The 24,885-nt window shown below is 40.9% G+C and overlaps 1 protein-coding gene across 5 annotated transcripts in view; it reads right to left on the bottom strand.

Moving 5' to 3' along the window:
- Nucleotides 1–23,714, bottom strand: part of CFAP43 (cilia and flagella associated protein 43) — a 111,065-nt gene extending 87,351 nt beyond the window's left edge. For 3 of the 5 annotated variants that reach the window (XM_060099904.1, XM_060099912.1, XM_060099929.1), the window contains exons 1-6: nt 23,548–23,714; nt 21,904–22,157; nt 16,078–16,174; nt 10,689–10,856; nt 7,170–7,320; nt 1,349–1,508 (exon numbers count right to left, since the gene is read on the bottom strand). In XM_060099904.1, coding sequence (XP_059955887.1) covers nt 1,349–1,508; nt 7,170–7,320; nt 10,689–10,856; nt 16,078–16,174; nt 21,904–22,157; nt 23,548–23,612 — 895 coding nt within the window. In that variant the 5' untranslated portion in view covers nt 23,613–23,714. Of the gene's footprint in view, nt 1–1,348; nt 1,509–7,169; nt 7,321–10,688; nt 10,857–16,077; nt 16,175–21,903; nt 22,158–23,547 lie in introns of those variants that run through there. The other 2 variants (XM_060099921.1, XM_060099935.1) reach the window with 2 other exon arrangements.
- Nucleotides 23,715–24,885: the final 1,171 nt, after the last annotated feature.

Raw genomic sequence — 24,885 nt, 5'->3', positions numbered from 1 at the left:
AGGCCAGAAAAGAGGCTTAGTTTTTAGAGAGCTGAGGGATGGCGTTGTGGACATGAGATCAGAGGGTGGACTGGGCCTGGAGAGTACAGGTGACAGTAAAGGGAAGAGAGATGGGGACTGGGGTAGGAAAGTTGAACCTAATGGCTTCACTTTCTCAGTGGAGTGAGTCAGGGAACAGGAGAGGGAGCAGATAAGGGACATGCAGCTGGGGAAAACTTGCTGTAGGACGTGGTGTTTGAGCTGGGAACTGGAGGATACAGAGAGTAAGGTGGCAAGGGAATGAGCAGGGTGGCATGTCTGTAAAATGATGGGAAGAAATGACTGGCTAGATCAGGAGACTCATACTGGGGAGTAGCAGGAAATAATATTATTAAAATAATAATATTTTTAATAATAATATTTAATAATAATATTATTAAAATAATATTAATGGCGCAGGTAAGATCAGATTAGAGAGGGCTTGAAATCAAGGCAAAGTAGTCCTTGAGTTTTATGTTGAAAATGGTCTTCAAGTTTGGCAGGGATGAGATGCCTGATTTGGGTCAGCTGTGGATTAAGGTCAATGAAGTCAGCCCTAAGGTTGCTGCAGAAATCAAGGTATGAAATAATAAGAGGAATTGGAGTGGAGAGTGCATTGGTCAGGTTGGAGAATTTGCCCTGGTGAGAATCCCTTCTCAAAGTGTCTACACATAGGCCCCCACAAGGTGACATTGGCTTCTCTGACTCAGGCCCAACTCTGGTCACTGCTGATGGGACCAGGAATGGACACCAGATCCAAGGAGAATAGGTCAGATTCTCTCAGAAATTCTAACCAAGCAACAAAAAGTAATTTTCAAGGTGGAAGTTGGTCTTAAAAGAAGGTCTTGTGGAGAAAGGGTCATTGTGGAAGGCACATTAGCTGATTAAACACAACAGGCATATATGTATGGGAAAGGATATAGCATAGTAGCTAAGAACTTGGACTCTGAAGTCATTGTCTGGGTTCAGGTGTCAGCTCCATAATTTACTAGCTACGTGAATTTGGGCATGTTTCTTAACCTCTTAATGCCTTCATTTCCTCATCTATATCGTGAAGATAAAAATGTATTTCCTTACAAATTTGTTTTAAGGAGTATGTGAAATATACATATAGAGTGATAGCAGGAAGTCTAGAGCATAGAGCACTCAATAAACATTAGTTAGCTACAAGAAACATCCAGAGGCCTTGGTAATGAACTAGAGGATAAAGAAGGAGGAATCAAAGATGTCTCTAGAAAGAGAAAAATAGGCAACAAAACATCCATTGTCAAGTGCAAAACCATCACCAATGGCTACACTTCTGGGAAGATAAAGCAAAGCAGTTTCTTACCCCTTGGTGGTCCGTCTTCTATCTTATTAAGCACAGTTACCTTCAAGTTTTCTCCACTAATCATTAAAAGATGACCCTGTTCACAGCCAACATATAGGTCACTTGTTGGAGTCCAGCAGTGCATAGTCGGGTGAAGCAAAGTATATAGATCATCTTTAGGCTTCAAGGAAAGATTTAAAACCTTGTGTTAAGACAACAGTCATGGCTTAAGAGCCACAGAAATACCCAGCCAAAACAATTTCCAAGACAAAACAGATAAACATGCGGTGGCTTCTCTGGTTGTGGAGCATGGGCTCTACGCGCGCTGGCTTAGTAGTTGGTGGCGCGCAGGATTAGTTGCTCCGCAGCATGTGGGATCTTCCTGGGCCATGGCTCGAACGCGTGTCCCCTGAATTGGCAGGATTCTTAACAACTGCACCACCAGGGAAGTCCCACAAAAGTCTTGAGTAATAACTTCTACACTGTTTCTTGGTGGACTTTTTGATATCTTGGATCTAAGAAAGTCATTGTTTAGCTAAAATCACACCATTTGAGGAAGATTTTGGTCAACCTTTCCCCTCCTGGTTCTGCAGGGGGGCATGAATGTGATTTTCCTTGAGTGGCTATGGAGAGGTTGGCCTCGATCCTCTGCTTGGTTAACTGTCCCGGGGAATAAGAGGACACTTTGTCTGCCTCTGGTAGCCTCTCTAATGCATGAAACATCCTACTTGACTTTGATTCCGTGGAAAACTCAGAGAGAAATGCACAAAATCTTTGGGATGTACCTAGAAGAAATGTTGGTTTTGGGAACTAAAAATAATATGGAGCAAGGGTCTATGGCAAATTTTTCCTGTAAAGGACCAGGTAGAGAATAGGCTTTGCAAATCACATAGGTCTCTGTCACATATCCCTTTTTTTTTTTAATCACTTAAAAATGTAAAAAACAGGGGCTTCCCTGGTGGCGCAGTGGTTGAGAGTCTGCCTGCTAATGCAGGGGACACGGGTTCGAGCCCTGGTCTGGGAGGATCCCACATGCCGCGGAGCAACTAGGCCCGTGAGCCACAACTACTGAGCTTGCACATCTGGAGCCTGTGCTCTGCAACAAGAGAGGCCGCGATAGTGAGAGGCCCGCGCGCCGCAATGAAGAGTGGCCTCCGCTTGCCACAACTAGAGAGGGCCCTCGCACAGAAACAAAGACCCAACAGAGCCAAAAATAAATAAAATAAAAATAAATAAAGAAGACCCCAAGATCACTAAAAAAAAAAAGTAAAAAACAGTCTTAGCTTGAAGCCATGTAAAAGCAGGTGACAGTTTGCTGATCTGTGCCTTAGATGATAATATCTCAGTGTTATGTCCCCTGCAGCCTTAAACACTGTGTCCAGCAGGGGAGAGGTCACTCCCCCTTTCTGTCCACACAGAGCAGTCATCCTTGTAAGCCCTGGACCACCTGCTTTCCTTCCCAGAGGTCAAAATAGCCATGGCAGCTATTCTGGGCATGTGCCCTCCACAGCACTGATTAAGATCCTGAATTCACGGTACCATAACATGGCATAACATAACATGGCATTCTTTCCTTTCTATTTAAACAAGTCAAACATACTACCTTACTTTTATTTATTTATCTATTTACAGATGTATTTGTTTGCAATATAACATTTAAGACTATATTAGTCTTTTTTTAATGCTATACTATTATTTAGAATTGCATTAGCTACAACATAACGTCTTTGTTTTCTTTAGGCATCCTTACAGCCATAGGAACAGAAAACATTTTTTAATAATATTTTTATTTGTTTCTAATTATAAAAGTGGTATATCCTCATTTGGGACAGAAAACATTTTTAATAAGCTAATGGCCAAATTAACAGAATTCTTAAATTCCTTGAGAGCTCCGTATGTATTTCATTCCTTTATTCATTCATCTAACAAATACTTATGCTACATAACAGGTACTGTTCTAATTACAGGGATGTAGCAGTGAACAAAATACACACCCACACACAAACACACACACAAACCTGCCCTCATGGGGCTTACATCCTGGTGAGGGAAAACAGAGTAAAAATAAGTTAAGAAGTTAAATATATGGAATGTTATGTTTTGAAAGTGCTGTGGGAGAAAAATAAAGCAGGGGAAGGTGGAATAGGTTTCATAGTTGGGGAACACTGTAAACCTATATAAACAGCCATTTTTTCATTCAAAACTCTTCGATAATGCAAGCCACCAAGTTGTAATAAATACTCAGTTATCTGAATAATATATACTGCTCTTTAATTTAGGAAAGGTTTACAGATTCAAGGTAAAGCAGGTGTAGCACTGCCAAAGTAATTATTCTGCTGGATTCCCAACTGATATAAATTGGTTGCATAATTGGTATTTCCACAAACATTTATTGGGTGTTGATTATATAGCAGGTATTGTGCCAACTGCTAAGAGAACCCTCTTCTCAATAGGATAATCACCTATCGAGGGAAGAAGTAGTATCAACGAACATCAGAATCAGAAAACATAGTAGGCTATCGTAGAAGAGTGTTTAACTATTACAAGAGAATCTATGAGAAAGCAATTTGCTCTTCTTGGTAGAGTGAAGGAAGTGGACAGAGAGAGAATTATCATTTGGGATGGACCTGGAAATATGACTAAGGCAGAAATCATACATAGAAGCACTCCACATGATAATTTTTTTAAGGGATACATTGTCTTTAATTGTATGATTGGCCTATTTCATGCCCTCATAGCCTTGGATTGTTAGAAAATAAATACTTGAGTAACAATTTCGCCACCCAGTGGGCAGGAAAAGAAAGGGGACATAACCACTCAAAAGGATTAAACTGTTGCTGATTAATGACATTTTGTGGTGTCTAAACTGAGATTTGACTCAGAGGGAAAAGAGTTACTCACTGACTACCATTATTTAATCATCATTATTTAAAAGTTGCCTGGGTTGTCTTGATGACCTTAGACTATAAATCACAAAAAGACAGACTCTTACCTCTTACGGCAATGGGCTCAAAAATCTTTAAAAAACCACACATATCTGGTTCTCACAATACCAGTGAATCTGTATGTATGCCATAGAAGGTGAGAATTAAAACTTGGAATTTTTTTGCCTTGGTATATTAAACTAGTATTGTGTGTGGCTTTTCTTACTTTAAGATAAACCTGGGCTTGTTTTCTTATTACCTTCTTTCATCAGTAAATATGTTCTGGGCCATTTAAAAATGAATGTAATATTATGTGGTGCAAGCAGAAACAATAATTTTCAATGCTGGAAATTGAGAATTTTAAAAGAAAAGGTGCCAATAGTGTTTAAAACTATTTGTTGGTAACACCACCTCCTTGTTTAGTCCTCTGAAATCAAACATTTTGATCACTTGAGGACCAAATATAAAAAACTCAAGCCCAACTTAATATTGCTTTAGAAATTGTAAGCATCTGAATATGTGTCAGAATACTTGAGTTTTAAAAGGAATTTCTATTTAGCAACTTCTGCTTAAAAAAAAAAAAGTAGATGGAAAAAGAAAACTGGACCCTTGAGATTAAATTCACTATCTTGGATCCAATTTCTGCCCAGATAACACCTGCCTTTGATTTCCCCCATGCTACTACTGGATACCATTTCTAACGCCCCAAATAAGTTGTGTAACGTGATGCGGGCCTATTTAAAGTCCTATTTAATGTGTCTTTCTAGTGTTAGCTATAAGAGAAATAAGGGGAGTATTTAACATTTGTAATTTTATAAAAATCCACATTTGTCAATTTTTAAGACCCTTAAATAGGTCAAGTCATTATTGGTTTCTTTGCCATTGGTACTGGGTCACAAGAAATTTCATTCACAGGAAGAAATAGAATCAAGACATTTGAGATCTAAGTTTAGTTATGCTTTCACTCATTGTATAGACATTACTCAATGTTTTAGCAATTTTTCTCACCTTATTTGTCTATAAGATGAAAGAAGTAAATACTGGGAAAGTTGATTTCTAATTTAAATGTAAAGTAAATGGCCTTAATAATATTCCCTGTATGATTTAGAGATGTCATACTTTAATATTAAATTTCTGTTTCAGAAAAAGGTTAAAATGCACTGAGTTACAAAAGTCCTAGGAAATAAAGATGTCTGTTTATTATGAGCATTTTAAAAAATGGTAACTCCACATATAATTATTTAAAGGTAGCATTTCATATCATTTTTCAAATAACAAGAACAATTGCTTGAATTTTAAATGTTTTATGTAGGAACCATCAAGTTGGCACAAAGGGTGAACGATGGGGGCTCCCACAGAAATCTGTTGCACATACACACACATACACACACACACACACACACAAATCTGAGATGGTTGAAAATGTGGGTTCTTTGGCATCAAAAACTAAGCATAGAAACATTGTTTCAAGTTGTAAACCTTGATGGCTGATGTGTTTGGTTTTACTTTGCTGCCCCACTGTGGCTGAGCGTGGTTGCATTTCCAAGCGTTAAGACCAGTACTATTAAAAGGAATTATTTTCTGTAATTTAAAAAAAGTGAGTAATTGTCATCCTTTAGAGGAAATACTAAGAGCATACAACCTTTTCCCTTGCTGGCCAGATATTTTTTGATAAACTAATTATCACATGCAACTATTTTAAACATCTATAGCTTAATTCTCTGCAGTGTTCAGAAACATTGGGGAAACTCTACTTCGGTCCTCCTGGGCTTGGAGCTTTCACACAAGCATTCACATAACGCAGGTTCCAGAGGCTCAGCAGAATCCAGCTGCTTACCTTCATCCCAAAGGCCCTGCATGTGTCACTCTCTGCTCCCTGCCTCGCTCTTGACCATCACTGCACCTCATTCCCCCTCACCTACTCTGCTCCAGCCACAGGGCTCTTTTCTCAGCTCTTCAAACATACTGAGTTCTTTTCTTCCCCCAGGGCCCTTGCAGGCACAGTTCCCTCTGCCTGAACACCCTTTACCCTGCTTATAGTAGGAGGAGCGCCTCCTTGTCCTTCAGTCACCTCCCCAGAGGCCTTCCTTGAGCAGCATGTTAATCTCTCCCTCACCTCCACGCCCACCTCTCATTTATCCTGTTGTAATAACTGTCACATTTCGCAACGATTTGCTGTATCTCTTTACTTCTGGCGTTGGTGGTGCTGCCTGGTTGTTTGTCTCTCTGGTAGAACGTAAGCTCCGAGAAGTAGGGTTAAGCCTGGTTGGTCGCCATACGACCCTGTTGCCTGAAACAGTGCCTGCTACCTACAAGGAGCTTGATAAGTATCTGTTGAATGAAAAAAACTGAGTAACTGTTGGCAAACTCCCTTATGAAGCTTTCTTCCACCGTTCTCCATGGCCTCATTTTCTCCTGGATTTGCTCCTGCTTCTGTGACTGTTCCTCCTCAGGCTCCTCTTCTTCCTCCTGTCTCTTGGCTGACTCCTTCCTCTCCGGCTCTCCTCCCTGACACCCTCTCTCTCCTTTTCCTCACCCCCTATCCCCTGCCCCCCGCCACGCTCCCACTATCCTCTCTGGGGGAATGACTCTGACCACACACTGTGTCTCCAGCCCTGCCTTCTCCTCCCTGACACTAGGTCCAAGTTGCCAGCTTCCACCTGGCATCTCCACCTGGATGCTGCCCAGCACTGCAAAGTCAGTATGTCCAAAACTGAAATCACATCTGGGTCCCCTGTTTCAGTTAGCAAGACCATCCTCTTCCTAGTCACCCAACCTCAAAACTCCAGAGCCTTCATCTCTCGTGGCCTCCAGGGCTAGTCTGAAATAAAAACCAGGAAGAGCCTCTCTATCCTGCATGTCTCACGGGATGGTCATAAATGCAAATAGGCAAACACGGAGCGGGGCCAGGTCATTACCCTGAAAGTTTCTGCCTCTTCACCCACTAGTCCGGCAATGGCTGACACGGGGAGCACAGGTCCATAGATAGGATCTTTGGGCAATGATTGGGGAAAAACTACATCTGTTTCATTACAAAATGACCCATCTTCCATAGGCAGCTTTACTGACCTGTGGATAAAAGAGACATCAGAATAATCAGATTAACAGAAACAAGTCATTGATGGAACTGCTGCATATCAGTGGTAAGCAAAATGGGAGGTGTTACAACTCATTAAAAAAACCTAGCAAAAACCAGATGAAACCAAATACTAGATTTAAATATATATATCATAGGGCTTCCCTGGTGGCGCAGTGGTTGAGAGTCCGCCTGCCGATGCAGGGTACACGGGTTCGTGCCCCGGTCCGGGAAGATCCCATGTGCCGTGGAGCAGCTGGGCCCGTGAGCCATGGCCACTGAGCCTGCGCGTCCGGAGCCTGTGCTCCGCAACGGGAGAGGCCACGGCAGTGGGAGGCCCGCATACCACAAAAAAAATAAAGATAAAAAATATATATATATCATAAAAGTACAAGTAATACACAGTCATAAATTAAGTATATAGGGATTTTTCAAAAAATTTTAAAGTTAATATGTAAAGCAGGAATTGTAAATTTGAACACTGCCAAGGGTTAGGCAGGTGATGTGTGGCCAGGTAGGACTGTGGCAGATGGGAAAGTGTTTTCCCTCCTGTGAGACAGTGGAAAATATGCATATAGGTCTCTTCCTAGTTTCCTGGCACAGAGTTCCTGAAACCCTTGTAAGTCCCAAGTGATAAGAGCATCGGGAGCATCTTCTGTGCTACTGAGGCTATTCTAGGTGGGCTCCTGGGTGGCTCCGGAATGGGTGCTGGTCACCAGAAAGACAAAGCCGTGACTAGAAGCTTGGAAGTTTCAGCCTCAACTCCCATCCTCCAGAGACAGCAGAGGAGCTGGAAATGCCGCAAATAATTGATCATGTGACACGAGGAAGCCTCCATAAAATCACAATGGTGGGGAGTCTGGAGAGCTTCCGGGTTGGTGAACACATACACTTGGGAGGGTGACGCAGCCCAACTCCATGGGACAGAAATCCCTTCATTCAAGACCCTCCAAGACCTCGCCCTATGTGTCTCATCATTTAGCTGCTCATTTGTCTCCTTTATCATATCCTTTAATAAACTAGTAAATGTAAGTAAGTGTTGCCCTGAGTTCTGTGAGCTGCTCTTGCAAATTAATGGAACCCAAGGAGGGGGTCATTGAAACCTCTCACTATAGCCAATTAGTCAGAAGTACAGGTAACAACCTGGGCTGCAGCTAGCATCTGAAGTGGAAAGGGGAGGACAGTCTTGTAGGACTGAACCCTTAGCCTGTGGAATCTGATTCTGTCTCTGGGTAGATAGCGTCAGAACTGAGTTGAATGGTAAGACACCCAGCTGGTATCAAGGAGAGTTGCTTGGTGCCGGGAAAAACCTCCTCCACAAATGTCAGAATTGAAGTGTTCACTGTGAATAGTAAAGAAGACTCATGGGGAAGAAAAACACAGTAGGGAAGAACTAGGCTCTTCCTTACATAGAAAAAGAAAATCTGAGTTTTGTTCTCTATACACCCCCCCCTAAAGCTGGCCGGCACCACTCAGTTCCAACCAAGAGGGTTTGCTGACTTGTGAGAACTTTGGTTCCAAAATTTCAAGAGAAAATCATAATCTGTATATTTACGAGAAATTTCTCAAATTTTAAATATTGGCAACACACATGGACCAAAAAACCCATAAATGTAGGTTGTATTCAGCTACCTTTACAACCTCTAGTATCAAGAATTTATTTTCAGATTTGCCAAATATTTACTTTTAAACCACAACATGGCTATAAAGTGAGTTTAGAGAATTCATGGCTTTATGTGTTAAACTCAAAATGTTTTTGGTTATGTTTTATGAATGATAAATAATTTTGAAAAATGATCACACAAAAACAGTACTCACTACTCAAATGCAAGACTTAACTAAGTATTTTCAAATCCTGCTTGTTTCCTGATCCAGGACAATCCACTCACTTTGCCTCCCACTTTATTTGCCTATAGAGAAATCACAACTCAACATTCAGAACTAAAGAAGCATATTCAAGGGAAGCAAAAGGAGAGAAAGATGTGATAAATTACTTGCCTGCCGTGCCTGCCGTGGCAAGGATCTGATAGAGACATTACCCACTTTATAAAAAGGGACAATGTTGTCAACTCTGCCTTCAGACAGATTTGGCTATTCAATGGGTTCTTGTAAAGATGAAATTGAGACATAAAGAATACTGAGGAGAACGAAGTGCCTCTCTTAGGGTTTTCCATTCGAAAACTTCATTTACTAGCTTTACATTTCTCTTTAAGAAGGCAGTTTTTCAAAAACTGCAATTTCAAGGATGTGTATGTCCAACGTTTCCTTAGTCTTTGACTTTGGGGAGTATGATGAGAATGGTCAGCTCAGGGGCACCTTGAGTCTTTGAATTCTTTTCAACAAAGTTACCATTATTATCAGCTATCACCAGGACATTGATCATAGAACTTCTCTTTGACCCAGTTCTATTTAAACAGGCAATTCCATGACTTCACTACATGCAACTACCCTTTTGTTTACAGATAATGTGGCTGAAGGTATAATCTACACACTTCCCATATCTAAAAATTTCTTAGTTTTGAGATTTCAATTGGGTATCAAAGTAATAGGAGCAAAAAGTGATAACATGACCTTTAAAAAATATATATATATATATATATATATATATAATATATATATATATATATATATATACACACACACACACACAATAGGCATGTTTTGAAATAGTAAGAGCAAATACAATTTTGGAAAATTAAGCCATGTGGGAAAAGCTTGATATTTAAAAGAAACTCAGTGGGAAATCAAAGCACAGAGAATCCTTTCGAAATGCAAACAACCACTCCAAGGAAATTATACTGATATATGTAGAAAGAACGTTTTAAGTTAAGATGCACGTATATACAGATGAACCCATTTGCAAGGCAGAAATAAAGACACAGATGCAGAGAACAAACGTATGGACACCAAAGGGGGAAAGCAGGGGGGTTGGGGTGATGGTGGTGGGATGAATTGGGAGATTGGGATTGACATATATACACTAATATGTATAAAATAGATAACTAATAAGAACCTGCTTTAAATAAATAAATAAGTAAATAAGGAAGGGAAAAAGAAGAACCTTCTGTATAGCTCAGGGAACTCTACTCAATACTCTGTAATAACCTATATGGGAATCGAATCTAAAAAAGAGCGGACATATGTATATGTATAACTGATTCACTTTGCTGTACAGCAGAAACTAATGCAACATTGTAAATCAACTATACTCCAATAAAACTTAATTTTAAAGTATTTAAAAAACAAACAAACAAAAAAGGATGCACGTATAAAGCCACTTAATTCACCAAACTGATCCAATCACGTTACATGAACGCAAACAAAAATCCCCACTTTGTTGTGTTGTAATGAAGTCTCTTACTGTGCTTTGAGATAATGCTCCTGGTTACTTCTTTCGATTGTCCACACAGTCACTGCACTTGGACTTGACAAGCACAGCTGGTGCCAGTTCATGGGGTTAAAAGTCATCTGGCTCACATCTATACCGGGTTGTGATTTCTTGCACAAAATGACACCCGACTCCCAGTTCCTGAGAGGAAAATTGAGTTTGGTGAAAAATAATTCCTTTGAACTTCGTATCTTGAGAACATCTATCTAATTATTTGAAAACAATTTACATAAATTCAGAATTTATGATATAATTTATTAAGCTATGATCTTAATATCAAATGTATAAATAATTATGCTTATCATTATAGTGTGCCCTCCTAGGAAAGCAAAATAACTATTTTAAAATATCACTCTTCAATATGCTACTAAGGCTGCTTTATCTCCTTATCAAATTTGGATTTGACCCGTTCAAATCTAGAAAATGGAATATATCATCGCATTTGCTGAAAAGTAAGTGTAGGTACCTAAATCTCTTAGTACACATGAGTACCCCTCATAGATCGAGACGTGCTGTACACACTGATGCCAGTAGATCATTTACTGAGCTTTTAAAGTCACAGTACTAGTACCTTAAAACAGACTAAATCATTTACCTATTTGAGGGAATATCTTGAATGCCTATCATGAGCAAGTTCCTTTGCTAGATGACACATACAGAAAAAAAATTAATGTGAGCTGTCTGGCTCCTGAATGGAGCCAGAACTCCATTCAGGGCTGTGGTTTGCGAATTGGAACTAATAGGCGTGGAGCTCGCCTTGTCTATCAGCTCCCTCCTGCTTCCACCTCTTTCCGTCCCCGTCACAAAGGTCCCATCCATCAATATCAACCATTCTCTTGCTGGTACCACTGGTTCCCTGGACTTTTTGACTTTCTGCCTCAGATGCCTGGGAAAACCCATCAACCCTGGATGGATACGACTGAAAGCCTGGGCAGTTGAGAGAAAAGAAGAACGATCACAGGACTGTGTGTGTCAGTGACATTATAAATTCGTGGTTACCACCCCGGGGACCCACTATACCACCTCCAGTCCTGCTATGTTTCTCTGGTTGGTTTTCTCTCCTGTTCTCTAAAGTGTGGTTTTCTGATACTCTCCATTTTCCTGGAGCCTCAAACTCCTCCACCTCCTTCTTACTCTCAGTAAATCGCTTTGATTTCCACAAAGAAAACAGAGGCCATCAGCTGAGAATTCCTCCAAATTTCTGCTAGCGAGTGTAGTGACCTGCCAGGATCTGTATCATTCTTTCCCTCTCCTCTTCTGTTACAATGAAGGCATAGCCTTCCTCCTGCCTAAGGCCAATTTCACCACCTGTGCTCTGGACCCTACAGGTCCTGACTTCTTAGGAACGTTAGTTTATCCATTGTTCCTTCTCTTCTGCATCTTCAGACTCTCCCTCTCTCCTGACTCCTCCCTGTCAGCACTTTAATTAAGCGCTCATCTGTACTATCTTAAAAAAAAAAAAAAAAAAAAAAGCCCTCCCTCAGTCTCACCCTTCCACGTCTCTCTCCTGCCCTTCGAGCCAGACTTCCCGAGCGAGTTGTTCTAAACTCACCGCCTCCTCTTTCTCACGCCCACTCTCTCCTCATTCCAGGAAATCTGCATCCCGTCACCACCATTCCATCGACAAAGCTGTGTGTCTCCAAGATCCACTGACATCCACCTTCATCTCAAACCCAGCAGGCACTTCTCGGTCCTTGTCGAACTTCACTTCTGCAGGATTGGACTCCGCTCACCACAACTACCTTCTGGGATGACTCTTGGACTCTCTGTCACACAGCTCTTATGGGACACCCCATACCTGTCGGCCTCACACTGTTTCTGGGACCTGAACCACCTGTTCTGCCTAGCTGACTCGGTGGCTGTCCAGCAGTGTAGGCTTCAACTAACTTCACGGGCACACCTCATGCCCGCTCCACACGCACAGGGCCATCCCAAGTTGCAATAAATCTGAAAGCGTGGCAGAGTTAATATCCTGGGCAGGGAAACTTTGATCGATAGGGTAACGGGAGTAGGTGGGTAAGTTCCCATATCTTCCTCTCCCTTCCCCAGCCCCCTGTGTCATAGCCCAGGGACTGTCCATGTTCACAGGAGTCCATTACAGCCTCTCAGAAGACCACCTGTGGGACAGAGCAGCCAAGTGGTGCCCAGTAAAGCAATGCGCATTCACATTGGCTCCTGCCCCTTCCCTGCCCCCTTTTCCAGCTTGCCTCCCACCTGGAACTTTACTCCCTCCTGCAGAAGTCGCTGGTGAGCTTCTGCCTCAGGCTCTGCTTTCTCTGGAATCCAGGCTGAGGCATATTCGGGAACCTCCATGCCTCTGTCCCTCCTTGCTCCATGACTGCTCCTTCTGAGTGTCCTGGGAGATCCCTCTGCCTCTTTCAGTGTCTTTTATTGGTCTTCCTCTAGGTTCTGTCTCGAGGTTCCTCTGTAGGTGCTCTAATCCACTTTTCGCACTTTGATTACGAATCTCATTTAACAACACCCAAATGTTTATCTCCAGCCCTCTCTCCTGGGCTCTGGGTCTGGCTATCTAGGACAGTGACAAATTGTGTCTCTCAACATCTGTTCTCCATTTCCTCCTCTGAGTAACAGAACCCCTGGCTTTTAGCCAGGCACACATCACCCACAGTGAGGACCATATTTCCCAACTTCCCTTGTAGCTTGATTTGACGTGTGACTAAGCTGGCCAGTGGGATCTAAGTGGCAGTGGTGTGTGCAGCTCCCAGGCTAGGCATCCCAACAAATGTTTGTGCCCTTCCCCTTATGCTTTTCCTTTCCACATGGCTCCCCAGAATACATGGCTGGTGCCCCACTTCAGACTAGAGGTGAGGGCAACACGCTAGGAGTAGGAGAACAACAAAATAGGGTGGACAGGTCCCAGACACTGGGGAGCCACGAGACCAGCCATGGGCTGCTCATACCTGGACTGCTGCATGGGAGGGAAAGAAACCTCTCAGTCTTGTTTAAGCCACCTCTTTAGGGTGATTTGGGTTTCTGTGACAGCAACTGAACCTAAATCCTAACTGATATATCAACTGCCAACTAGACATCCCCATTTCTTCATCTCAGGCACACCCAGCTGTCCCAACTCATCTTCCCCATTGCCTCGTCCAACCTCCCTCCACCCATGCTCTCTGTATCTTTCGGCACCACAACAAGCACCGTAACATCCTCAAGCTTCCCAAGTCACAACTCTGGGTAAAACCCTCAGCTGTCCCCCTCCCTCAGCACCACGCCCAACATTCAGTCGGTCACCAAGCCTCATGGTGCTGCCTCCTAAACATCTCCACATTTCTCTGTTCCTATACTCACCACTCCAGTCCGTGCCACAACCATCTCTCATCTGGACCACCACAGCCTCCTAATTGATGTTCACGGCTTACTTCCCTCCAATATCCTTCCATGATGTGACTACAAGGAGTGTCCTTACATGCAGATCTAATCATGTCACATCCCTGGTTAAAATCCTTAATAGTCTCCTAATATCTCTAGGATAAAGGATGTGCCTACTAGCATGACTTATACATAGGGTGAGTATCCTTCTGTGTTAATTATTGGTAACATACCCCTTTCACTCTCACATGTGTCCTGATTTGGATGGTGAACTACATGGTCACATATTTACAAGGCTGCTCATGAGCTGACCTCAGACTGTCCCTCTGAGCTTGCCTCTCGTGGCTGATCTCTTGTTCTCATCATTATGATCTCTTAATTAAATCTGCAAACTCGCCATAGTTTCTGGCCTCATGGACTTTGCACATGCCTTTCCTCTGCTTAGAATCCTCTTCCTTTTCCTCTTCACAAAGCTGATTCCTACTCATCCTTTAAGTATTGCTATGGTTGAATTGTGTCCCCCACAATTCAAGGGTTGATGTCCTCATCCTCAGTATCCCAGAATGTGACCTTATTTGGAAGGAGGGTCTTTACTGAATTAAATGAAGCCACTTAGGGTGGCCCTACTCCAATATGACTAGTATCCTTACAAAAAGGGGAAATGAAGAGACAGATACACATACAAGGAGAACACCATGTGAACACGAAGACAGTTATTCACAATCCGGAACAGATTGTCCCTCACAGTCCTCAGCAGGAGCCAACCCTGCTGACACCTTGATCTCAGACTTCTGGCCTCCGGAACTGTGAGACAATAAACTTCTATGTTTGAGCCACTCAGTTGGTGGTACTTTGTTAATGGCATCCCTAGCAAACAAATACAACCATCAACAGGTGAGTGGGTAAACAAACTGTGGTACATCCATACCACGGAATAGAAAGGAATGAACTATTGAAACACACAGTACATGAGAGAATTTCAAAATAACTGTGCTGCATGGAAAAAGCCAGACCAAAAATTAGAGTATATAATGTATGTGCAATTCTAGAAAAAGCAAAGTAATCCAGAGTGTGAGTAAACACATCAGTGGTTCCCTGGGGGCAAGGGGCAGGGCAACCATGGTGTACAGGAATGTGTGGCAAGAGCCAGTAAGGAAGGGTCTGAAGAGCAAAGGGAAACTTTCGGAGATGATAGATATATTCATTATCCTGATTATGGTGATGATTTTATGGGTAAGTCAAAAGTTATCAAGTTGTGTGTGTGTGTGTGTGTGTGTGTGTGTATGAGCAGTATATTATACGCCAGTCATACCTCAGTAAAGCTGTTTTTTTAAAAAGTAACTCTGCATAAACTAAATGCTGTTCTCAGAATCTAGATTATTACATTTTTTCCTGAGAAATGCTGGTATGTAAGGAGTGTCCTCAATCATTCGTGGAACATTCTGTTCTTCCCCTTAATAAGATAAATTCCCCCCTGAAGCAGTTTATATTATGGATGGAAGAGTGAGTGCAGCTTTGAAGGTGACCACGTGAACTGACCCAGAAAAGACCAGGCATGTGCCTTATTCACAAGTATTTCCTCTACAGCTGGAAAATGGGATATAATGTTCCATTCTCTGAACATATAATTGTTCTAATGTCCCTAAAAACAATTACTCAAACTGAGCTCTAATATAGAGACCATCTTAATTTCAACATTAGTGGAAAATATGAAAATAATTCAAAGGTACAATTTGTTTTAAGAAAAGATGAAACTTTATGTACTTATCCATGTGTTCTGTACCTGACAAAGGAAATATTATAACAGGTTAACAAAAAGAGAGAGACGGTAATTAATCTCTTTTAGCTTTTGCCCTGCCAATTTTCTGCCTGAAAGTAGTGACTATATTAAGCCTTATGATTAGGACTTTTATTCCTTCCATTTTTCCTTGTTCTGGATTTTTCATGTATATGTCCTTTGATACAATCCAGAAGGACAGGATTAAAATGTGAGCCAATGAAAGGAATTCTGCAGGAGGCTGCAACTTACCAGAGGGCCAGTTCAAATTCTGGGAGGGAGGAGTAACTAGCCAGGTAGGTGCCACAGTAACTGAATGAAAGTAAAGTGTAGTCCAGAAGAACATTGCCTAAAATACAAAATCCATTACAAGGATTTAATCATTATGTTCAGATTAACTAGAGTCTTATAGTTTAATTTCCCTTATCTAACAATTTTTACATAATTCAAAAGCATTTGGCTCCTGGAATAAGAGATGTCTTGGTTGATTTCTAACACTATTAACGGAAAGCTATGAGCTAAGTTCAGATACATGCTTAAAAGATTTTAGAGTGAATTAAGACCACAAGGTCACTCTCTCTAGTCTTCAGTGCAAAACTGAGCATGCTGCACCATGTATGTCCCCATTTGGCTTGAAACGGCCCAAGAACCATAAAATATTCCATAAATATATGAAACATGGTAATTAGAAAAATTATTCAAACAACTTGAAAAACCCTGGGGAGTTGAGTAATTCTAGCATACTTCCATATCTCTGACTCTTAGGCCATATCTGGCCCTTAGCTTAGTATCTTCCAGTTCTTGGAACAATTATACAAGGTCTATTCTCATTTGTACCTACAGTTGAAGAAATGAAACGTGATATTAAAAGCTTAGCAACGTGTTTAAAATGTGCATCATGAGGATGCTAAAACAGGGAAATGTCGGCTTCTGACTGCTTGCATATGAGCCTCTGGTTTCCCCTCCTTTATCTGCTCTTCTTCAGTGTGGTTCCATAGATGCAAGCTTTGCCTTCTCCTATGTCTGTCTTTACATTCATGTCTTTGTATCAATTTTTACCCCCGCTTTCAACAAAAAAGAACGCTATCAATTTCACTGCACTCTGCCTAGCAATTATGAACTTTAAAAAAATTGTGACCTTGATAAGCAGAATAACTTCATCTTGGTTTAAAAGACACTTTTTAGAATGAATATTGAGATGGAAGAGTTTTTATGTTTTTGGTCGTTGGTAGTCTTGTGGTTTGGGCAAGTTCCATTGTTCTAATGAATATCTGTCTTTTTTTCTTATTGTTTCATAAATGCTCTGAAAATGTTTGGTCATCCTTGTTCCAAATATTTCCCTCAGTTTATTATTTGCCTGTTAATTTTTCATGTATTTTTGATGTTCATAAGATTTAAATTTGTATGTAATCAAAAACATGTCTATTTAAAATTTTATCCTTCATGTGAAAAGTTCTTTCCCATCCTCAAATTATTTGTTTTCTACCATGCTTTTTCTACTTTTCAATGGGTTTGTTGTTTATAATGAGCTCTTATTTTTGTTTGATATATGTTTTGATGTACAGTATGAGTACCTAACTTGATACTTTTGTTCTCATAGTTTTAATACCATTGTTGAATAATCCATATCATCTACTGTGTGTATATGTGTAGGGGAGCATCTTCATCATATACTTAGCTGTATACATTCTAGAGTCTGTCCCTAGCCTTCAACTCTTCCATTGATGGAGTGATCCCTGAACCAATACAACACTCTACATGACTATAGCACCATAATGCTAAGAGGGCCCTCTGCCTTGGCATCAAGCTCTTTCAAATTATTCCCATTCTCTACTTTTTGTTCTGGAAGAATATTCATTTCATTTAAGTACTCCTGGCTCTCTAAAACATAGGATAAACCTATGAATTATACTCTGTGAAGATATCAGAAATATTTTTATAATAACTGGACTCTCCATGCAGGAATATGCCTCTCTATGTTTAAATATTTTATATCAGTGATTTTTGTAGTTTTCTTCATTAAGGTCAGCCACATTTCTTCTTTGGAGTATTCCTAAGTGTTTAAATCTTCTAATTGTATGGATATTTATTTGGAAACCAGCATCTTACTGAGCATTATTTTATTAGTCCCAGTACACTATTATGCATTAACTCCTTTCCCATAGGTATACTTTTTCAGTTTCATATTTGGTTGCGTTGGCTAGAAACTCCATGTTGGTTTTAATATTAGTGGTAACAACAGGCATCCTTGATGACTTACTCCTAATTTTATTATAAATGTCTTTAGATTTTCATTATTCAATATTAATGTTGGCTATTGGTTTGAATTAACTTTCAATTGCTTGTACAGGGCTACAGCCAAATAATAAAGCTGGGGAAACTATTTTTAATTTTATTTTTAATTAAAAAAAATTTTTATTGGAGTATAATTGCTTTACAATGTTGTGTTAGTTTCTGCTGTACAGCTAAGTGAATCAGTTATATGTAGACATATGTCCCCTTTTTTAGATTTCATTCCCATTTAGGTCACCACAGAGCATTGAGCTCCCTGTGCTATACAGCAGGTTCTCATTAGTTATCTATTTTATACATAGTAGTGTATACATGTCAATCCCAAACTCCAGTTCATCCCACCCCACCCGCCTTGGTATCCATAAGTTTGTTCTCTACATCTGTGTCTCTATTTCTGTAAAGCTGTGGAAATTTTAAAGATGAAGGGTAGTTACGGTCCATGTACAGGCATACTTTGGAGATATGGGTTTGGTTTCAAACCAATAAAGCAAATATTGCAATAAAGTAACAAATTTTTTCGTTTCCCAGTGCATATAAAAGTCATATTTACACTATACTGTAGTCTATTAAGTATGCAATATCATTATGTCTAAAAAAATAATTTCCTTAATTTAAAAATATTGTATTACCAAAAGATGCTAAGCATCACCTCAGCCTTAAGTGAGTCATAATCTTTTTGCTGGTGGAGGGACTTGCCTCCATGTTGATGGCTGCTGCCTGACGAGGGTGGTGATTGCTGAAGGCTGGGGTGGCTGTGGCTATTTATTAAAAGAAGACAATGAAGTTTGCCACATCAACTGATTCTTCCTTTCATGAACGATTTCTTTGTAGCACACAATGCTGTTTAATAGCACTTTATCCAGGGTAGAACTCCTTTCAAAATTAAAGTCAGTCTTCTCAAACTCTGCCACTGCTTTATCAACTAAGTTTAGGTAATATTCTAAACCTTTTCTTGTCATTTCAACAACCTCATAGCATCTTCACCAGGAATAGATTCCAACTCAAGAAGCCACTTTCTTTGCTCATCCATAAGAAGAAACTCCTCATCTCTTCACGTTTTACAATGAGATTGCAGCAATTCAGTCACATCTTCAGGCTCCACTTCTCATTCTAGTTCTCCTGCTATTTCCACCATACCTGCAATTACTTCCTCCACTAAAGTCTTGAACCCCTCAGTCATCCATCAGGGTTGGAATCAACTTCTTCCAAACTCCTGTTAATATTGATATTTTAACCTCTTTCAATGAATCACAAATGTTCTTAATGGCATCTAGAATGGTAAACCCTTTCCAGAAGGTTTTCAATTTACTTTGCCCAGATCCATCAGAAGAGTCAGTATCTATGGCAGTCCTACACAATGTATTTCTTTAATAATAAGACTTGAAAGTTGAAATTACTCCTTGATCCATGGGGTGCAGAAGGGATGTTGCATTAGCAAACCATGAAAACAACATTAATCTCATTGTACATCTCCACCAGAGCTCTTGGGTGACCAGGTGCACTGTCAATAAGCAGTAATATTTTGAAAGGAATCTTCTTTTCTAAGCAGTAGGTCTCAATAGTGAGCTTAAAATATTCAGTAAGCCATGTTGTAAACAGATATGCTGTCATCCAGGATTTGTAGAGTACAGGCAGAGTAGATTTACCACAGTTCTTAAAGGCCCTAGGATTTTCAGAATAGTAAATGGGCATTGACTTCAACTTCAAGTCACAAGCTGCATTAGCCCCTAACAAGAGAGTCAGCCTGTCTTTTGAAGTTTTGAAACTAGGCATTGACTTCTCTTCTCTAGCTATAAAAGTCCTAGAAGGTATCTTCTTCCAATATAAGGCTGTTTCATCTACATTGAAAATCTGTTGCTTAGTGTAGCCACCTTTATTAATTATCTTAGCTAGATCTTCTAGATAACTTGCTGTAGCTTCTACATCAGCACTTGCTGCTTCACCTTACACTTTTATGTTATGGAGATGACTTCTTTCCTCAAACCTCATGAACCAACCTCTGGTAGCTTCAAACTTTTCTTCTGCAGCTTTCTCACCTCTCTCAGCCTTCACAGATTTAAAGCGAGTTAGGGCCTTGCTCTGGATTAGGTTTTGGCTTAAGGGAATATTGTGGCTGTTTGATCTTCTATCCAGACCACTAAAACTTTCTCCATATCAGCAATGAGACTGGTTTGCTTTCTTATCATTTGTGTGTTCACTGGAGTGGCACTCTGAATTTCCTTCAAGAACTTTTCCTTTGCACTCACCACTTGGCTAACAATTTGGTGCAAGAGGCCTAGCTTCCGGTCTTTCTGGGCTTTTGACATGCCTTCTTCACTAAGCTTAATTATTTCTAGCTTTTGATTTAAAGTGAGATATGTGTGACTCTTCCTTTCACTTGAACACTTAGAGGCTACTGTAGAGTTATTAATGGGCCTCATTTCAATACTGTTGTGTCTCAAGGAATAGGGAGGCCTGAGGAGAGGGAGAGAGACAGGGAAATGGCTGTTTGGTGGAACAGTCAGAACATATACAAAATTTAGAGATTAAGTTTGCCATCTTATTTGGGTGTAGTTTGTGGCACCCCAAAACAAATACAATAGTAACATCAAAGATCACTCATCACATAACAAATATAATAATAATGGGGAAAGTTTGAGAAATTGCAATAATTACCAAAATGTGACACAGAGACAAGAAGTGAGCAAATACTATTGTAAAAATGGTGTCAATAGACTTGCTCAATGCAGGGTTGCCACAAACCTTCAATGTGTAAAAAATGCAGTATCTATGAAGCATAATAAAGCAAAGCACAACAGAACAAGATATGCCTGTAGATGGTTCCCAATGTATGAATGGGTTATGTTTTAAATGCTGTTTTAGTCTGTTAAGAACACAGACAAATTTCCCCACAAATAAAATGTTAAATTACAGTGAATATCCTTGGCATGATCAAAACACTTCTTTGATCATAAGCTATAGAACTGAGACCAGCCTCAAGCCTTCCTAAGCTTTCTGTCCAAGATATGTTAAATGAGGGAATCGTTACATGGAGGCCCTAGTATATGTGCAACAGCGCAGCCTGGGTCAGCTGTATCTATGAATGAGTCAGTAATAACTTAAATGGTAGGAAACATTGATTGACATTGTATATATGACATATATATATTATATATATACATTCCATATATATATATATGAAATGTATTATATAATTACATATGTTACACATAATTTCATTTATTATGACCACAGCCTTAACAGTAGATACCATTATCCCCATTTCATGGATAAGGAAATTGAGGCTCAGAGACTTAGCTTTAGAAGTTATACAACATCCATTCAGTTAGATTTTCCATAAATCATAAGGAAAGAAAATACTGTTCTGAAAAAGCTTTACGAATAACATTTAGTGCTCTAATAGAGTGTTCTAGCCCAGCGCTTCTCAAGTTTAACGTGCATATGAATCACCTAAGGAACCTGGTTAAAACGCAGATTACAATTCAGTAGGTCCTGGATGACAGCAGAGTTTCTGCATTTATAATAAGCATCCTAGGTAACGCAATGCTAATTGTAAGCAGACCACATATTAAGTAGCAAGGTTCTAGCCTACTTAATTAAATTCTAAGTGATCAGCCTGATTCCTTCCTTATAAATGTGTATTACCAAAACACAAAACAAATAAAAAACCCACCAAAACTGAAAAAACAATCCTTCAAAAAAAAATTTCATTTATAAGAGCTAGATCTGGTCACGTCTTAAAACAAAATCCTTCAGTCATGGCAGAGGAAGCGTCTTGTAAGATACCTTTTAATTTGGTCCTTCTGGTTAATCCAGGAAAGTTGTATATGTAGATGACGGGTCTCAGCCGCCGGTCAGAAAAAGCCACAACCTCATAAGGAACGTTAGTTGCCACGACACCCACAATTCCATTCATACACCGGAGTACAGTCTTTTTCTTGGTTTCAATATTAATAAATATTACGAAATTCCCACAAGGGTAGCAAATGGTGCTGTCGTTGACAAAATGAACATTCTGCCTGGGGAATCCTTGCACCCATCTTTGGGAAAAGATACATCAACATCAATAAAATACATTTCAAATACTTTTTCTTTCTTTCTTTTTTAAACAAAGTAAACAAAAGATCATCAAAAATTCTGAAACATATCTATTCTCTTTTCACTCCCTTTCTGCCCAAACACACAAGGTTGCTGTGAGACCAGTTGAGTCCAGGCACTACAGAAACTTAAATGCCACCTAAAGTTCCATAGGTCTCAAGAACCTTCTTCAGAGAGCTTTTCCAGTGAAGCACAACCTCTGTTCAAACTTGAAAAAATCTCAGAAGGATTTCTGGGGTCTTGTATACTTGGAAAAGAAAAAGTAAAAACAACAGAGAGAGAAAAGAGCTTGGTCCTAATTGAAAACAGGGTGCATCCTGGTCCTTACCTTTAAAATTAGTTTTGATTTTTAAAATAAACGTTAAAAAAAACAACTTTGAATAGGACTGCCTGCTTTATGGTTGTGAGCCCAGTAGGGAAATTACTTCTTTACAAAGATGGAGCATGTGTAGCCATATTTTAGATCTCAAATGTAGAGATAAATGCAGAAAGTAAAAGGAATAAGTCAACATGAATGAAAAGATTAGAACACAAAAGTCACATATTTTTAAGTAAGGAGTGTTTGGTGAGTGTAAGCTAGACCAAGGAGAGAGAGACTGAGAAGATGGGGAGAGTCTACCTCTATTTAAATAGTAAAGATATGCTTAAAGATGGTGGAGAGGGTAAGAGAAAGACACTGGTTTGGAGAGAAACTTCATGGGAATGGAGAGTACAGCCAGGACTGGTGGAGGATGCTGTGTGAACATAGTGCAGGCAACACTCCAGAATGTGGAAGGAGAGCAATACCAACTTACACCTGGGCAGCGCTTTATGCTTTTCAAAGGCCAGTATAAGTGCAAACAAATCCAGAGTCGGTGGATAGGAGATAGAAGGAAGGGACTGATGGCCCTAACTTCGGGGAAAATCACCAAAGCCCACTAGGATGGGAGGAGGGCTGTCATTGGGATGGGGGTGGGGAGTGGGGAATATATATGAAAGCAAAACGGATCACTGAAGGTAATAGCCAAAAAGAGGAGGCAGAAATGGAGAGTGGAGGAGAGCAGTACTGGGTAAGCCAGCGAGGGTTGGGGTCACAGCATAGTGAGGGACGCGGGGGGGGGGGCGTGGAAAGAGCTGGAAATGTGGTCATTGAATAAGGGGACGAGGGGAATGGAGAGAAGTCACAGAGAAAGGAAGTCTGCAGGAAGGCGTTGGGGGTTGAAGGAAAAGAGGTCGAATTTGCGTGAAAGCAGGTCTACAGGGATGGGAGGAAGCGGAGGATAGGGAAAGGATGCAGCTGTGAGGGAAGAATTTCCACTAGACGAATAAGTCGCGGGGCCGCGAACGCCGCACCTCACAGACAGGGACGCGCCGAGGGCGACGTTTTGGGCTTCATCTCGCTCCCAGCCTTGCGCCATGGGCCGTGGGTCTCTCAGCCGGGCCGGGGGCAGCAAACGCCGGACCCAGGCCAGCGTCGGCAACGGTTACACTGAGGCCCCGGGCTGCTGGGTTGGCGGTCTCCACTGCTTACACCGTATCCGGGAGACCGCAACGCCTGCGCCCATTGGCTCTGTCCTTTCAGCTGCTCCGTCTCGAGCCAAGCGGATTGGTGGAAGCGCTGACAGTCTTGACCAATGGGAGAGCGGAGAGCGAAGAGAGGGGCTGGCCCCAAGGTGGGTGCTGGAGTGGCCCAGTACGGGGCATATAATTACAAAATTAATAAATATCAGTAGCAGACTTTAATATTGAGTGGTGACCGTGCCAGACGTCTTTCCAAGCGCGGTCAGATATTATTTCATTTAATATTCAAATCCCCCAATCAGCCCCATTTTATAGAAAAGGAAAAGAGGATAAGAGAATTAATTTGTCCAAGGCTACAAAACGGAGTGGGACTTAAAAGCCAGAGCTAGTCTAAATCTAGAGCTTCAAGCCTTTAATTACTTATTACACCCTCTAATGGACCCTCAACTATTTCAAGGAGGCAGAAATCTTCTGGAAGTAACTGATCAAAAGGTCAACAGTTTTTCCTTGCCTCTTCCCTTCCCTCTCCTACACCCTCTTGCCCTCCCCTACTTTCCTTCTGCCCTGCCCCCTCTCCAGTCCTCTCCTCTTCCCTTCTATAGGTCTCTCCTTCCCATCTTGCCACCTTCTCTTCGTTTCACTCACAAATATTTACCCAGTATTACTGTGCATTGTGCTAGTTGCTTGGAACAAAATAGTGAGCAAACCAGATACAGTGCCTTCCTTCATGGAACTTAGAAGAACTTCCTTCTTGGTGGGGCCCAGGGAGTGAGGGATAGACATCCACTCCATTACACAAATGTAGGAACCGCAGATTGAATGAAGAAGAAAAGGAACATGATATTATAGGGCTTGTGTTGTGGTCCTCTCCTGGTTGGATGGGTAGTGTCAGAGCTGGTTTCTGTGTGCATGTGCTGTTTTCACTGAGATTTCAAGGATGAGGAGTGATTGCTGTGGGTAGAGGATGGGGAATGGGCAGAGAACAGTTTTTGTAAAGGAATTAAGGCAGGAAAACAGATGGCATGAACTGGGAAGGGCAGTGTGATTGGAGCAGAGGGTGATCAGTAGAAAACACTGAAGGCTGGAGAAGGAGCAAAGCACCAGGTAAAGGCCAAGTTGAGAATTCTGGTCTTTATCCTAAGAGCCACAGAAATATATTAAATGGTTTCA

Source organism: Mesoplodon densirostris, chromosome 1 (assembly GCF_025265405.1).
Source record: "Mesoplodon densirostris isolate mMesDen1 chromosome 1, mMesDen1 primary haplotype, whole genome shotgun sequence".
In the NCBI taxonomy this organism is placed as follows: Eukaryota; Metazoa; Chordata; class Mammalia; order Artiodactyla; family Ziphiidae; genus Mesoplodon; species Mesoplodon densirostris.
This window is presented reverse-complemented; position numbering and strand designations above follow the sequence as displayed.